This window comes from Lonchura striata, chromosome 11 (assembly GCF_050655825.1).
Source record: "Lonchura striata isolate lonStrDom1 chromosome 11, ASM5065582v1, whole genome shotgun sequence".
Classification (NCBI taxonomy): domain Eukaryota; kingdom Metazoa; phylum Chordata; class Aves; order Passeriformes; family Estrildidae; genus Lonchura; species Lonchura striata.
Window position 1 is genome coordinate 14,186,480 of NC_140713.1, and position 14,552 is coordinate 14,201,031.

The window sequence follows — 14,552 nt, forward strand, 5'->3', positions numbered from 1 at the left end:
TTAGCCTTATCTCTGCAGAATCCTGACTGTGCTGGCAGCACTGCAACAATTATAAAATATAAACAGGCTGAAATCTTCATCAAATAGGAAACACATTTTCTCTAGCAGCATAAGTAATGTAGTGAGCAATATATATAAAACTATCAGTCTGTTTTGCTAACAGTTGTACGTTTTTGAATAAAAGAAAAAATCAGACTGAAAAAAGACAATTATTTTACTGTCTATTTCTTAGATATCAGAAAGACAATTTTGAAATTCATCAAAGCTAACCTTCTGTTATGTACAACAGGCTAAGCTGAAAAGAATGTTAACAAGTTCAATTTTCATTCAATCAGCACTACTGCTCTCTGAAATGTTTCATTGCAGGAAAGAAATAAAAATAATCTATATGGTAATTATGAGGATGAATCCCCCAGTAACTTTCAGCTACATGAAAGGTCAGTTCTATTCAAGATATTTTATCAGTCCCCTGCACATACTCCTGTCCTGTCATTTTAAATCTGAACAGCATTTTATTTTCCCATTTACAGCTACCTGCAGAATTAAGTACTTAAGCCAAATAAGAAAAAAAAAAAAAAAAAAAAAAAAAGAAATGTTGAATGCTGGCAAAGGCTATAATAGCATGGAGATAAATCGTTCAGCTGCTCTCTCTCAAGCCTCTGGGGCTGCAGATTTTTCTTCTCCTGGTGCACTGTGGGTATTCAAAACTTGTTCAACATGATTTCATTTCATTTCAGGCACTGCCTGAGAAAACTAAATTACAGAATCAATCATACAGAAGGTCAGAGTGAGACTTCATTACAAGTATTGCATGCTTGCATGAATATCTTTCATTTATGACTGACCCAATATGTCACAATAGCTGTCTAGTAAAAATAATCCACTTTCTGAAATTGATGTACTACTGATGTCAATGCTACTCAGCAGGCTGGGCAGATTAGAGAGAGGTGTTAAAAAAAGGAACCCTCAGGAGCAAAACTTGTAGTTTTATAGAATTGCCACAGTTTGCAGATTAAAATAATTTTTTATGGGCAGCTCAACAGAAAACAGAGCATTAATATAAAATATCGGGGGTTGATTTTTAATAAGGATATTACTGTTGATTTCTGCTTATTTATATTCAAGTATTTATAGGGATAATATTTGCATCATGTAAATCCATGCATTCTTTGAAGTCAAATGTACATCAACACTCCATTTTTCAGTGACTCTTTTTTGAACATTAGAATTTTATTTGCATGTTATTAAAATATTAAAATTAATCAAACTGCCTCCGTTTTATCTCCTCTTTTTGTTGCTGTTGCCTGATTTTGAACGTTAAAAAATGCTGTAAAGATAAATGTGTTGTGTTTGTTGCCAATAATAATGAAGTTAATCAGCATTGTGACAAATTGTCACTCTTTCCACAGAATGTATACCATGATAGCATAAACAATGGTTAACTCACCAATAACAATCTTTAGTAATTGCTAAGTCACATTTATGCTGAGTATAAATATATAGATATCCTTCTTGCACTATGAATGCTATTTTCAATATAATAGTACATAAAGGATATGTTAAACCTTTTTTCTTTCTCTTATTTTTTTTCCATGCGTGTGTCTTCCTGTGAGTAATATGTGAGATCCTTGCAGAAGCATTATGTGGTACCTAGCCAACTCCATACCCTAAGGGAGACATAGGAAAACCTTGACATAACCTATTTTTAAACGTGCCTCTGGCGATTCTGCATTCAAGTTTATAGGTGAACATGTCAGGTAGTACATAGAAAAAAGCCAAAGACACACAGTATTAATCATAATTCTGTCCAAGCCCATTTTATTTTTTCAACATTTGTGATTTAAAATCTCATGACATTTCTCAAGGTGAAATTCTTGTACCAGACTTTGCAGCAGGGTAGGACTACATTTACCTAAATTAAATATTGCTTACAGTAAAGCTTCACAAGATAAGGAATAAACTCAATGCAGTTAATATTAAAATTATTTAATTTTGTATTCAGCTCGAGAAGCTTTAGTGATTAGCAGTACACCATTAATACAGCATTTAAATAAGACTATCCCAGTGTCGCTGGATAAGAACATTGTTCTGTAAGTGTATACAAACATCATAATTATTTTACAACCCCATCTTTAGTTCTTTCAGATATAGTAAATTCAATTGACCATGAAATGAAATTTCATAGTCAAAATGCCTCCTTTACATTTTTTTATTACTGCAATAAAGTTTTTATAGCTCCAAGGCAAGGTAATTCATGAAATGTCTAATTTAAGGATGAATTCTAATATTATTAATAAATATTTACCAGTTTAATAAAGTGCACATTTTCAACATAAAATATGATATAATGTTTCCATTTTTTATTTTTGAAATACAGATTAACTGCTGGAAAATTTGACTACTAAAGAGAACTATGTGAGTTCAGGGGAAAGCTATGTAAGGACCCTTGGTTAATGTTTTTAAACTTCCCAAAGCTACCTAGCATTTATGAGCAGATGAGAAAAAGTCTAAGTAGAATACAATGGCAGGGCATGAAACAGCATGAAACAAATCAAGTAGTTGTGGGCAATGTCTGACATACAAACCTCCCTATGTGCCTCCTCCATATCAAATAATTCCTCATCAATTCTCTGCAGCAAAACTGTAGCACACAAGTTCCCAATCCATAGCTTGAACTGGAAATAACCCTAAAAATGCCACTGGACTACTGGGGCAAAAGGCAGGAGCTTCTCTACATCTTTTCACTGACCTGTATGGGAACAAATCCTACCACTGCAGTCAGTCTAAACTGTGCCATTAATTTCTACATTGGGAAATTAGGGAAAGGGAAAAGGCAAAGATGTGAAGCCTCCCTTTGAGCACCAGAAGAGGTGAGTGAAAGAATACATAATCTAGAGGGTTGTTCTGGTTGGAAGTGACAGCATTTACTCATGGAAGAATCACATTCAGTGAAAGGTTGCAAAACTAAAGGGCAAAACTGGGTCAGGCTACAAACCACTCAAGAACATTGAGGGGATACTGGGACACATAACATCAATCCAGCCCACAATACTTTCTGACCAAGTTGCATTGTATTCTGTGCACACACACTCCATTACTTTTGTTTTCAGGCACAACATTCCTAACTCTCAGGTTTTATTAATCTGATCTTCTTTCAGAAGTTACACAACATGTACAGTGCAAAATGAGATTAAAACAAATACCACATCCTTCAAGGCCTGTTTTAGGCAGCGCCTGTTTTGGATCCACAGAATAACTAAATTTTGTATCTCCTAAGTAGTGACCAGCATGTGATTCATCCTGAATTAGTACAAGCTACACTTTATGACCTCCAAAGAAATATTAAAAATTTGCAATGAAGTCAGCAGCCTCTAGAATTACAGAAAAATATTTACTGCCTGTTGGTTTGTAAATCTTTAATTAATTTTCACTTGCCATGATAATAAAAAAGAAATCACAACATAACAACACAACCTTTATTACAGTCCAGCAGTAAATATGTATTTTCACTATGTCAAGTTCAGCAAAAGGTCCTATATAAAAGGGCTAATCAGAAAAAAATACAGTTGATGTAAAATATCTGTTCAAGCTAAACATTCACTCGCTCTTCAATATGCAACACAGAAACTAATTCTAATTGTAAGCACTGAGTTTAAAATGCTGAGTAGGATGAACTGGCTCACAGCTGTGTCTCATGGCTGGCTGTGTGGATGTTACTGCACAAAGCTCTCAGAAACCCACACTGGGAGATCCCCCTGAGCCCAAAGGGAAACTCTGCAATAACACTGCAATAACCTCCCTTGGAGACTGCAGCTCTACAGTGTCTACAGGTTCTGGAGGAAACTCCACACATCCCTGCTTCTGATTGGTCTAATTAACTCTGGAATTAGCCTCACAGTCCCCATCACTCAGCTCTTCCACACCCAGATCATGCCTCCCTATTCTTGAGGACCCAGACACAGCTCAGGAAGAGAAGACCACCCTGTCCCAGCCTCTATGGCCAGCAAGAGCACTGGACACATCAAAGCTTTTTTATGGCCCTATATTTCTGAGTATTGTCAAGGCAATACATCCCTCTCACTTGTATTAGGAGTTTGAAAAAAATTAGTGAATTCCCTCTTATAAAGATTTAGCCCATGGAATATACAGGATAGAGGGAAATACACTGCTTTTTTCCTGCTGCCATACTGTGTCTGGCTCTCCTTCTGAACTACTCTCAATACTGCACTCTCAAAATATCCTGATGGATGTCAGATCTGGGTCCTACACTTCAAATACAGACAAGCAATTCATTCTAAATGTTGTAGTTCACCCTGGCCAACACTATGGTCTTTCAATTCTTGATGCCAGTGCCAACTGCGTAACACATTTTTGAACTTTAGGAGCACTTGGGATGCACATGATGCCAATGGATATGGTCTTCCAAGTCCATTCTCAAAATGAAAATACTGTGTTTGTAAAGCCTGACTGCTTCTTCTCAAGAGATCTGTTCACAAACAGTATAGCATGGCACTGTACATTAACAAACATGTTTATCTTGCTGAATCCACCAGTATTTAACCCTTAACCATTTGGCAACTGCGTTAGGGAGCTGAGCAATAGCCAATCATTGTTTGCTGTGTAACAACACATGTGTCATTGTTCATCCAGAACACGCCTGTAACATGACACAGAACAACAGCTTGGTCAGGCACCCAAGGAAGCACACAGATCTTCTGAGGGGTCAATGAAAACTGAGAGATGGCCCAGATCTAGTGAGAGGTCAATGAAAACTGAGAGATGGCCCAGATCTACATGCGACAGACACCATTAGGCAATGGGAACACACAAAGAACCAGACCTACCATATGCAATCCACTGCTGTGGATGACTCCGTCTTGCTCCACGAGATTCCGGGATATTGTAATAGAGGGAAGATCCAAGCTCTGGGGGGGAAACTGAGGCGTAAATTCATTTCCTTGTGCAGGCAGCTGGTCACCAAGGCCCTGAAAGGGGAGCAGTATGTCTGCCATGCCCAGTGAGGGGTCTGACTCAGGTGGGGGGGTAATGGGTGGGATTTCGAACTCCTCATCCCCAAGGCTCGGCGTATGGAACGTCTGCTGGAAAAGGACACGACAAGGCAAACAGTGTTAGGGCACACAGGGCTCAGCAGTCACCTCCACATCTGAAGTCCAAATCTTAGTTTTTTCTCAAAAGCAAACTCTATAATAACCAGCAAAATTTTAAAGTTTCGTATGCTGAATGAGTCTGTGGATCATTCTGATTAAAGATTTAAGTCTCATTATCATATGGCTTAAATGGAGTATCAGTATTAACAGTTTTTTAATGTGCACTTAATTAGCAACATCTGTCTGTTGTTAGTCCGAATATCAGCTACATTGGATTTGGCTGAATAACAAACTGCCACTTTATTGATATGTTAGTAAAATAGCACAAACAGCTTACATTACTCTCACGCTTCATAAAACACTGACAATTTCGTAGCATACAAACAACAGGAAGTCAGCACTGACCATTTCACATCTTTTGTTTGCTTTTATCCACTAACAAACATGAAATATTACCATTCTTTATTTGTTTTCCATCCCCAAAATATAGTGAAGCCTTTTAAACAGAGGTTGCAATTTGGAGGAGAGACATATGAAAGCGTGAGGGTGATTACAGCAGTTTCCAGTGCTTTCTGAAGCAAGCCAGCTTTGTTTGAACAGTAGGTTTGTTATGAACTAAACACCTGTTAAGATGCCTTGAGCAAAACATTTACTGCCAGTTATCTTCAGGGTTTGTGCATGTCTGTACGTGTGCATGTGTCTGTCAAATATAATCTTTATTCAGAGTCTGTGTCTGGCTTCAACGTTGCTGACTTTTATTTGGGAAACAAATGAGCTACGCTTATTCAAATTTTTTGAGAGTTAAATGAACTTTCATGTATTATTTCAGGTCCACTGCTACTTAATAATTGAAATTCAATGTTTGAAATTAGGCCATTTCAAATGTACCCAAATCAGGACTGCCTTGATCAAATTGGGCAGTTGGCAATCCTAAAATAGGCACTCTTGTCTTGTTCTGGACATGCAAGGCTGCTCTGGGATTTGTTTGTTTGCATTAGTTCAGGATTCAGGTTGGGGCGGAAGGGAGAATTGTTTTATGTATTAATTACATTGTTTGAAAGAGTGACTTAATGCCACTTAATTTAAAAATGATAAGTTCAGTGAAAGATCTCATTAACTGCTGCAAATTGTCATCCTTCAAACTGTTAATGATGATATAAATTAATAACCGCTTGAGAGAAGATGGAAACTGAAACACAAGAAAAACCTTTGCTTGCATATAGAACCTGTCAGCTGTCATTATTGGTCTCACACCAGAAATGATGGGGTCCCAGATTGCTGCAGTCTGCAGCACTGTCAGAGTCTGCTGAGACTGTGCCCATCTCGCTCCAACTGCAAGGCTGTAACTCAATTCTGGATGTGAAGGCTGGGCCTGGATTAGGGAGATGTTTGACTTCCCCACTGCTATATTACAAAAGGTGTGAATTTTTCTTCTCATGGACCCCGTGGTTCACAAACACAAAGGATGGATTGGCCAGGAGAAGTGGTTGGCTAATGAACATAACCCTATGGCTGCATTTGCAGTTATTTTGGCACTAATGTGGTCTAGTAACAGATGCAACTGTAATTTGTGACTCATTTGCTACCCCATTACTGCTTAATGAAATCTAACATATCACATTAACAATACGGATAAACACTCATTCTTGATATGTGGCATTTGGCTGTTTTCATTACCACTGTAATTAACACTTGAAATATTATTTCAATAAATATTTAAGGTGCTTTAAAATGAGTCGTAGTAATCATGACATAGAGACAGGAAACATAAAGCAAATGTGTGGCTTCTAAGCCTGAATGTGCTCTAAGATTACACTCTTAAGGCATTATTTACAGAAATAAATGGGATTCTAGCTCAGCAGTGCTCAGGCCCAAAATAATACCGAGAAAGCTACATTCATGTTAATGCAAAACCACTATAATTAAATACATTGTAATGCAGTAATTGCAAAGTAAGGTTCACGCTTTAATACGAACAGTAACACTTAATCATATTTTTATTCCTTGTTCAAGCAAAAGGGTTCAGTGAAATCAGTATTATTATAGTACATTTGAACCTCTCTTTACTTGACATATTTATGAGATATTAGTAATTAGAAGAACTAGATCTTTTTTCCCTATCTAACAGAATAATTCCAGGACAGCTGCAGAAATATATAACACAGCTAGATAATAATACATTCTTTTACTTAGAAAAGTAGCATCCATCTTAATACTTAGGTCAAATGGGAGAGTAAATTGATGGAATACCTTAAGATTTTTAAATCTGAATTTAATTCTGAGTGTATAATTTATCCTGATATGTATATATCTTTAAAAAAAAAAAAAAACAAAAAACAAACATATAACAGGAATAAGATTGAGAATAAAATAGATGTAATCTAAGAAGAAAGCAACCCCCTTAGTGAAGTAGCCTTAAATCCAAATCACTGGGCTATTCAGTCTGTAAAAAGAGCCTGAATAGTATGCAATTTGGGACTGCAGAAAGGTGGTGTTATGACCAAAAGATGGTATAACATTTGTGAGATTTATCTTACCAATCATATTTTTTTAAGTTATTAACTTTTCAAATATTTATATCTCACACATATATTAAAAAAAAAAAAAAACCAAAAAAAAACTGTGTGCATGGTTAAATGCCATCTGTACTGAAATGTTCAAAACATTTGTTCCTTTTGATAAAAATGCAAATCTGGAGAACTGTTGTATCAACATATAACAGCCAATGTCTGACACGGTGAATTATCACAGCTGGAATTAAATTGTCTCTGAACAGCTGCTGGCAGCAGAGCTTTCATCAATGTTTGATTCAAATGTAGGAAAGAAATTCTACAGAAAGAAACATCATGTTGTCATTACAGATGGGGTTTGTGTTCATTATCACAAATAACACTGGAGCTAGTGCCAAATAATATTCCCTTATCTAAGCAGTCTTGCTGGGTAAAAAGAGATGGTGACCATTGTATAAATGATTCATAAAATCTTACCCTAAATTCTAACCTTTATATTTATTGTTACACCTTTCTGCTTATTTTCTCTGAGGTCATTGTTTTAGAAGTGCACAGGAATACCTGTGACTGAGTCCCCACTTACAACACAAAAATCAGGGCTGCCTGGTTTTCTACCCTTTCCTCATGTTGGGCAGATCATTTATGACATGCAGCCTCTAAACAGTTCTTGTTCTCCATATTGCTGTGTACATGCAAGGCAGTGCATGGAGTAAGAGCTTGGGTTCCATGGATGAGCAAAGGCAGATTCTGTCTGCACTGGGGTCAGGATTAGTGTGATGATTGTCTCCTATAAGGTGGCCCCACCTAGCAGATACATGGAGCCTGGAGTTCCCACACTTTCTCCTTTCTCCATTCTCAAAGGCAGTGATCAAATGCATCATCTCCACAGCCCAGCCAGCCTCCATCAGCCCAGCCTCTGGGCTTGTTGTGGACCCTGGATTCAAAAGATTCCTTGATGTCGCACATAAACTTCAGGCAACAGAGCTGGCTTTGGTTTTCTATCTCTTATGAGTATTGAGAACCCAAATTAAACCATTTGTATCTATAACAAAAATTAGAACATTAGCTAGTAATGACTATTACTAAGCTTGCTTTCAAAGTGTACACCTACTGTGCCTTTTATTTGTTTCCTTCTGTTCATAATTTTTTTCCATACATAAAGCAGATTTGTTTCTATTGACATGCTATGTAAGTAACAGCCTTATGGACAGCTAAATTGACTAGTAATGGAGAGCTGTCAGGTTATTTTCTTTCTCATTAAAGTCTTTATTTTGTGCTCCATAAAACACACAGAAATTCGGCACTTCACTCTTCATCCATTCAAAGTCTGTTAAATTATCACCGCAAACCGCAGAATATGAGCATAGATAAAAAATAAAAACATCTACCTCATTTGCAGCAAGAAATGCATTATTTGCCTCTGCCATGTTCATGTAGTTGTTATTGTTTCCAAACTGAAAGAAAAATAAATATTTCGATTTAATGTATGCCATGATAAACTTTTCTTTACCCCATCACTGGCATAGAAAAGGTTGGGGTAAGAAAAACAACAAAACCAAAACAACAAACAGATAAAAAGTATTTGCAGATGTTCTTTGAAGTCAGAACTCAATTGGTTTCAACAACATCATCATCATTATTATTATTATTACTATTATTATTGTTATACATACTCTGCATCCTTCAGCCTTTACAAGGAAGATATTCATGTGTATCTCTCCAACATTTTTTGCCCACACAGCAAAGCCACCCCAGAGACCTAAAGGTGACTTTGGAAATTAAGAATCTGTTAGGAAGAGACCCCCAGGAAAGATATTTCTACTCTACTACATGTCTTTTGATGCACATTATAGCATTTCTGCCAGTGATCCTGATTGCTGTAGCTGCTGTATTCCTACTCCAAGTAGACCTGGCTCCAAGGAGCTGAAGGCCAGTAAGGGGAAGAATGAGAATCTGCAATGCTGTTCCTGAAGTCTCTTTCTTTCCACAACATTGAAAAGCTAAACAATCCCCCTTTATCTTTCACTGCAATGGAGCTCCCACTCTCCCAGTGAACATTAACACAGAACATTTTGCAAATCAGAGAAATTCTCCAGTATGAACACTTGTTGAAGAAGATAGGTGCTTTTACTTCTACAGACTGAACACAGACAAGAAAGAGAATATCAGCATAATACTGTGCCTTATGCCCTTGAACAGCACTTCCAAAGGCTTTTAGGCTCATAACCAGTCCTATGCACGTTCCCAGAGGAGAGAGGCATCCAAAGTCTTCGCTTCAAGGAACAGACACCAGGCATGTCAGGCACCTACAGCAAAACTTTCCCATATGCACATCGCTGCTGCCAGGCACAGAACAGCACAAAACAGAGTGTTGAGGGAGGGAAAAGCCCCTGTCCCTACCACATCACTGCTGCTGAACTCACACTGAGCATTCTTCCCTTAACTCCCATTTTTTTAGTTTAATAAAACTAATATTTTTAGGAAGACTTTATCCTATCTTGCCAGATCTTGGTGGACCTGCCCCCCTCAGCCCCACAACAGCAAACACTCCCCACAGCAGTACAAGCTCTGTAAGCAGTGCGTGGGGATGGGTGACCATGCACTTGTTTTTTCCAAGCAAGAAACTCTGCTGTGCTTTCAGAGCAGCTGAACCTGTCCTGAAAGGAAAACCACTTTGCTTCAGCTCTATTTGCTACAGCTGCACTTGTGCCTGACTGTTTTTAGCAGTGAAATGTTTCAGTCTCTCCAGTTTCTCACTGGAGGGACCAGTGATCCTTTCAAGAAAGGCTCTTGCTCTGAAAACTCATTCACTTCTGGCAATAAGACAAAGTTAAAAGGAGATAAAAAAAAAAAAAAAAACTGGAGTCTTGTGTACCTGATGAATTGTCAGATTGACTAAACAGGACATCAACCAAATTAAAAGACACTCATAGGGGAGGAAAGGAATACAAGATGAGATCCCTCATTGTGAAGTAACAAATTCCATTTTTGTACTTATCATTCTGAATCTTTCAACCTATAACACATGTTAAGCAACAGAGGCCTTAGCACAATATGTAGGCTGCCTCATAGCTATTAAAACTCTGTTATCCCCAGCTATGCAGATACTCAAGTAATGTCATCCATTTTTTAAAAGCCCAGATGTCACCCATGTTTGGAGATTAAAAAATTCAAGTAAAATTGCACATTCAAATGACTGTTTTGGCACTTGGGGATGTGTGTGTGGATTTGTTACACAAAGACACTACTTCAGCTCAACAGTGCGATCGACAGGATAGAATTTTTCATGTCAGTTAGAGGCAAACCAAGAATGATTTACATGAAAAACTCAAATGGCTCAAATAGAGCTGTTCTTTCTACAGTAACAAAAAAAACAAGGAAAAAAAAAAGAAAAAGAAAAAAGAAATTAAGTTTTCAAAGGATAACTAAGGGCATGATGGACATATATTGCTCTCAGCACAGCTACTGCTTTCTGATTGCTAGGGTGGTTTTCTTATTTTTTGTTTTATCAAAGTAAGACAAAGGGGACACTGACACTTTAATTTTCCATTTTATTAAGACTGTGGAAGCAAATGATATAACAAAAAATGTCAAAGCTAAAAGTTACAGGTACATATCCTTCAAGTCATTCTGTTCTTAGGCTATAATATTTAAGACCCCATTGTGTATGACTCAGGCAATGATGTCAGAAACTGGAATATTTCAGCTTTTGTTAGTATGGATCACAACTAATATTCTTCACATTTATTTTTTGCCTCTAAACTAGAAATCCATTGAAGGCACATAACAATTATCAGTGAGTATTTCTAAGATTAAACTTCCATATTATCTAATGGTACCTATAACAACAAAAGAAAATAAAATGGTTATTATCTTAAGGACCTAAACAATTCAAAAAACAAATTAAGCTTAGAGTGAAATAAGAACTGGGTTAGAAATCCTCTTCTGAACAGTTAGTGTGCGAATGTAATTACTGAAGAAACTACAGCTAATCAGCTGTGAATTGTATCCATTAATTAGTATTTGCCCTGGAGAAATAAGAAAAATCAGTAACAATGTTAACACTGCAATGCACTGATGAGTACTGAAACACAGGGCCCTCAGCATTTAGTCAAGCAGGTGGCTCCAATGGTCCAAGTAATTTAAAAAGCTCTCACCTGAAGTGCAGAGCTGGAATTACAAAGCACTTCTTGCATATCTTTGTATCTATATAAGGCTATAATTAATGGCTTTTAATTTAGAAACAGTTTGTGATCAGCTGGGAACAGTTATAAATCATTCTAAATAGAACAACGGGTCCTTGCCTATTTTAGTAAAATAATTTTTTGTGAAAAGATTCTTGTTGCAGACAATATTTTCCTCCATTTATTTTCTTAAGGAACATAAACAGCTCAGAGCATCGGTATGGTTGCCAGCAGGGATCCAAATTAAAGGGGAGACCCAGCAATTTGGCTGGCCCAGGTAGACTCCCAGAGGCTCCCTCCTGTTGGGTTTCCCTGGGACAGAAAAAGATTAAGATGCAGCACCTAGTACAGCTGTTCTTGTGTTGGGAGGCTTTGCAAAGAACTTTGCCAGAGCAGTTAGCAAGGTTTTGGTTAAACTTTTTCATCTAAAGAACCCTTGCTCTGTAACTAGGAAAGAGTAAAATGTCTCCAGCTTCCTTTGGCAATAGACACCATTGCATTACAATTTTTTTCATTTGGTTCCAGTTCAAACTCTCTGTTCAGTTTTGATGAACACATTAAGTGGGAGTACCCAGCTGACTGCCACCACCAACCCATGGAAACCACACGCATCTGCCCATTTCAGGAAATGAACTGCACACAAACAAAGCCTCTTCTGAACTTGCTGTGAATCACAGCTTCATGCAAATCACTGCATTAAAACCACAACAGTTCCATCCCCTGCTCTTGTATTTTGGAAGGGCACCTGAATCTTTGCACTGCTGAAATTCCCCTGGACAGACAGGAAGACTAGAATGAGACTGGATGCTTGGTTTACTAACTATTTGTATAAAGCATGTCCAGAAAACTCATTCATTCTAAAATAGCTGGTTGAAGCTCTTCTCTTCTCTTGCCAGACCTGAAGCCAAACACCTGACCTTACTGAGCTTCTCTAGCAAGGCTGTATATTTGTAAAGCAAGGGGGAAATTCATTCTCTTTCATTCCTCACCACATGCTCTAATGAAGACCAAATCAACTCCTGCCCAGCACTGGGGATATAAAAACTGTATCACTGCCACACTTCTACCAAATGTGTTTTCTTAGACCAAACCTCTGGGGCCAAATGTTAGGCTATTTGTTTGTAATCAAGGAATAAGGCACTTGGAACGGGCACAGCACAATGCTATTTGGATTTTCAAACTACTCTTTGTACTCACCAGAGCTTAAAAATTGGTTGGTTATGAAAGCTGAGACTAATGAGCAGTTGTTTTAAGGCAGAATTCTGATATGATGAATGCCACAGAAAACCCTTGGCAGCTTGGGATAAAAATCAGTGATTAAATGTCCACTGAGTCTGAATTCCAGCTAAAAAAGTCTTCAGAAAATCGCAATTGTGGCCACTCTCTGGACTCTTTGGCAACTGTGATTGACTCATCACAGCAAGAGATAAAAGACAAAAGAAAACTTCACAACACAAAACTATAATAGTTTTAAAAAAGCTGCAAGATTAAAGCAAATAACATTTGAAGGTGTTACTATTATGGACCCAAAGAATAACATTTTGAACTTATAAAAGTTAATCAGAATTTTGCTACTGATTTTCATGGAGAAATAATTTTACTACAATGTTCATTCATTAATATTTTTTACAACCTGTTTTTAAATCAACTGACTTATGGTGGAATTCTAATCTGAAAAATGTTAGAACTCACATCCAACTATCCATTTGCTCAAGTCAAATACAAAAATACATAAGCTACATGAAACCACACATAAAGGAGCACAGACTTTTAACTGAGCATCTCAACAGAAGAAAAACTGAATGTTTAAAATAATATTTTTACACTCATAAAGAAAATTTAATTCAGCAGGTAAATTTGTTAAATATGCCAAATAATTCTTTTTACAATACTGCTGTTTAATAGTGCAACCCCAAGGAAGAAACACAATTGGGAAGGTTATTATTCCAGCACAGGATAACAAAACATGAAACGTGAATAAATGTCCCAAATGAAAAACTTAAAATATATATCCAAAACAGGAAAGAAACACATTTTATCATCTACTCATAGATAATACATCAACTTACATTTTGCTTAAAAGGAATGACTGCAATTCTATGCTCAAAGAAAAATTACATATCATATATCTGAGAATAAATTTTACAATGTATAGTTATGACAGAATCCACTCCCTACTGCCCTTTTTTTTTTTTTTTTTTTTTTTTAATTAAAGGGAACTTTATCCCAACCCTTCCTGGAAAACAGAATTTGAACTTAATTATCATGACACCAGCCATCCCTTCATAATTATTATTTAATGTCTAGTCAAAATACACATTAAAGTTTGTCAGGATAGTATTTGTAGTCAAAATTCTCCCTGCCTGTAGAACAAGCTCTAAATCAGTTCTGTCACAGCATTACATGACCTCCTGTGTATGTATTTTAGATAGTTACACATCCAAATTCTATCATTTCTGATGCCAATTTACTGCTTATGGAAAATGGCACCCTCAAATGACCACACAGTATTTCTGCAGTAAAATTAAAATCCATATTTTTTTTAAATATAGCCATTCATAAAATCATTATTTTATGGTGTGAGCATATTTGTGGTTTTCAAATACCAACTAGCACAAATATATATTATGGCAAGAATCTCAGTTTTATCTTCATATTTGGCAATTTAATTCCTCTGAGGTTACACTACCCTTATGAGTAAAATGAAAGATAACAATCCCAAAAGATGTAATTACAGACCAAAACTAAAT

General features: G+C 36.8%; 1 protein-coding gene across 2 annotated transcripts in view; it reads right to left on the reverse strand.

The window, feature by feature from the left end:
- TOX3 (TOX high mobility group box family member 3) overlaps positions 1–14,552 on the reverse strand; it is a 74,314-nt gene that overhangs the window by 16,225 nt on the left and 43,537 nt on the right. The window contains exons 2-3 of one of the 2 annotated variants that reach the window (XM_021555056.4): positions 9,007–9,072; positions 4,845–5,096 (exon numbers count right to left, since the gene is read on the reverse strand). In XM_021555056.4, the coding sequence (XP_021410731.1) occupies positions 4,845–5,096; positions 9,007–9,072 (318 nt within the window). Of the gene's footprint in view, positions 1–4,844; positions 5,100–9,006; positions 9,073–14,552 lie in introns of both variants that reach the window. The other variant, XM_021555055.4, reaches the window with a different exon arrangement.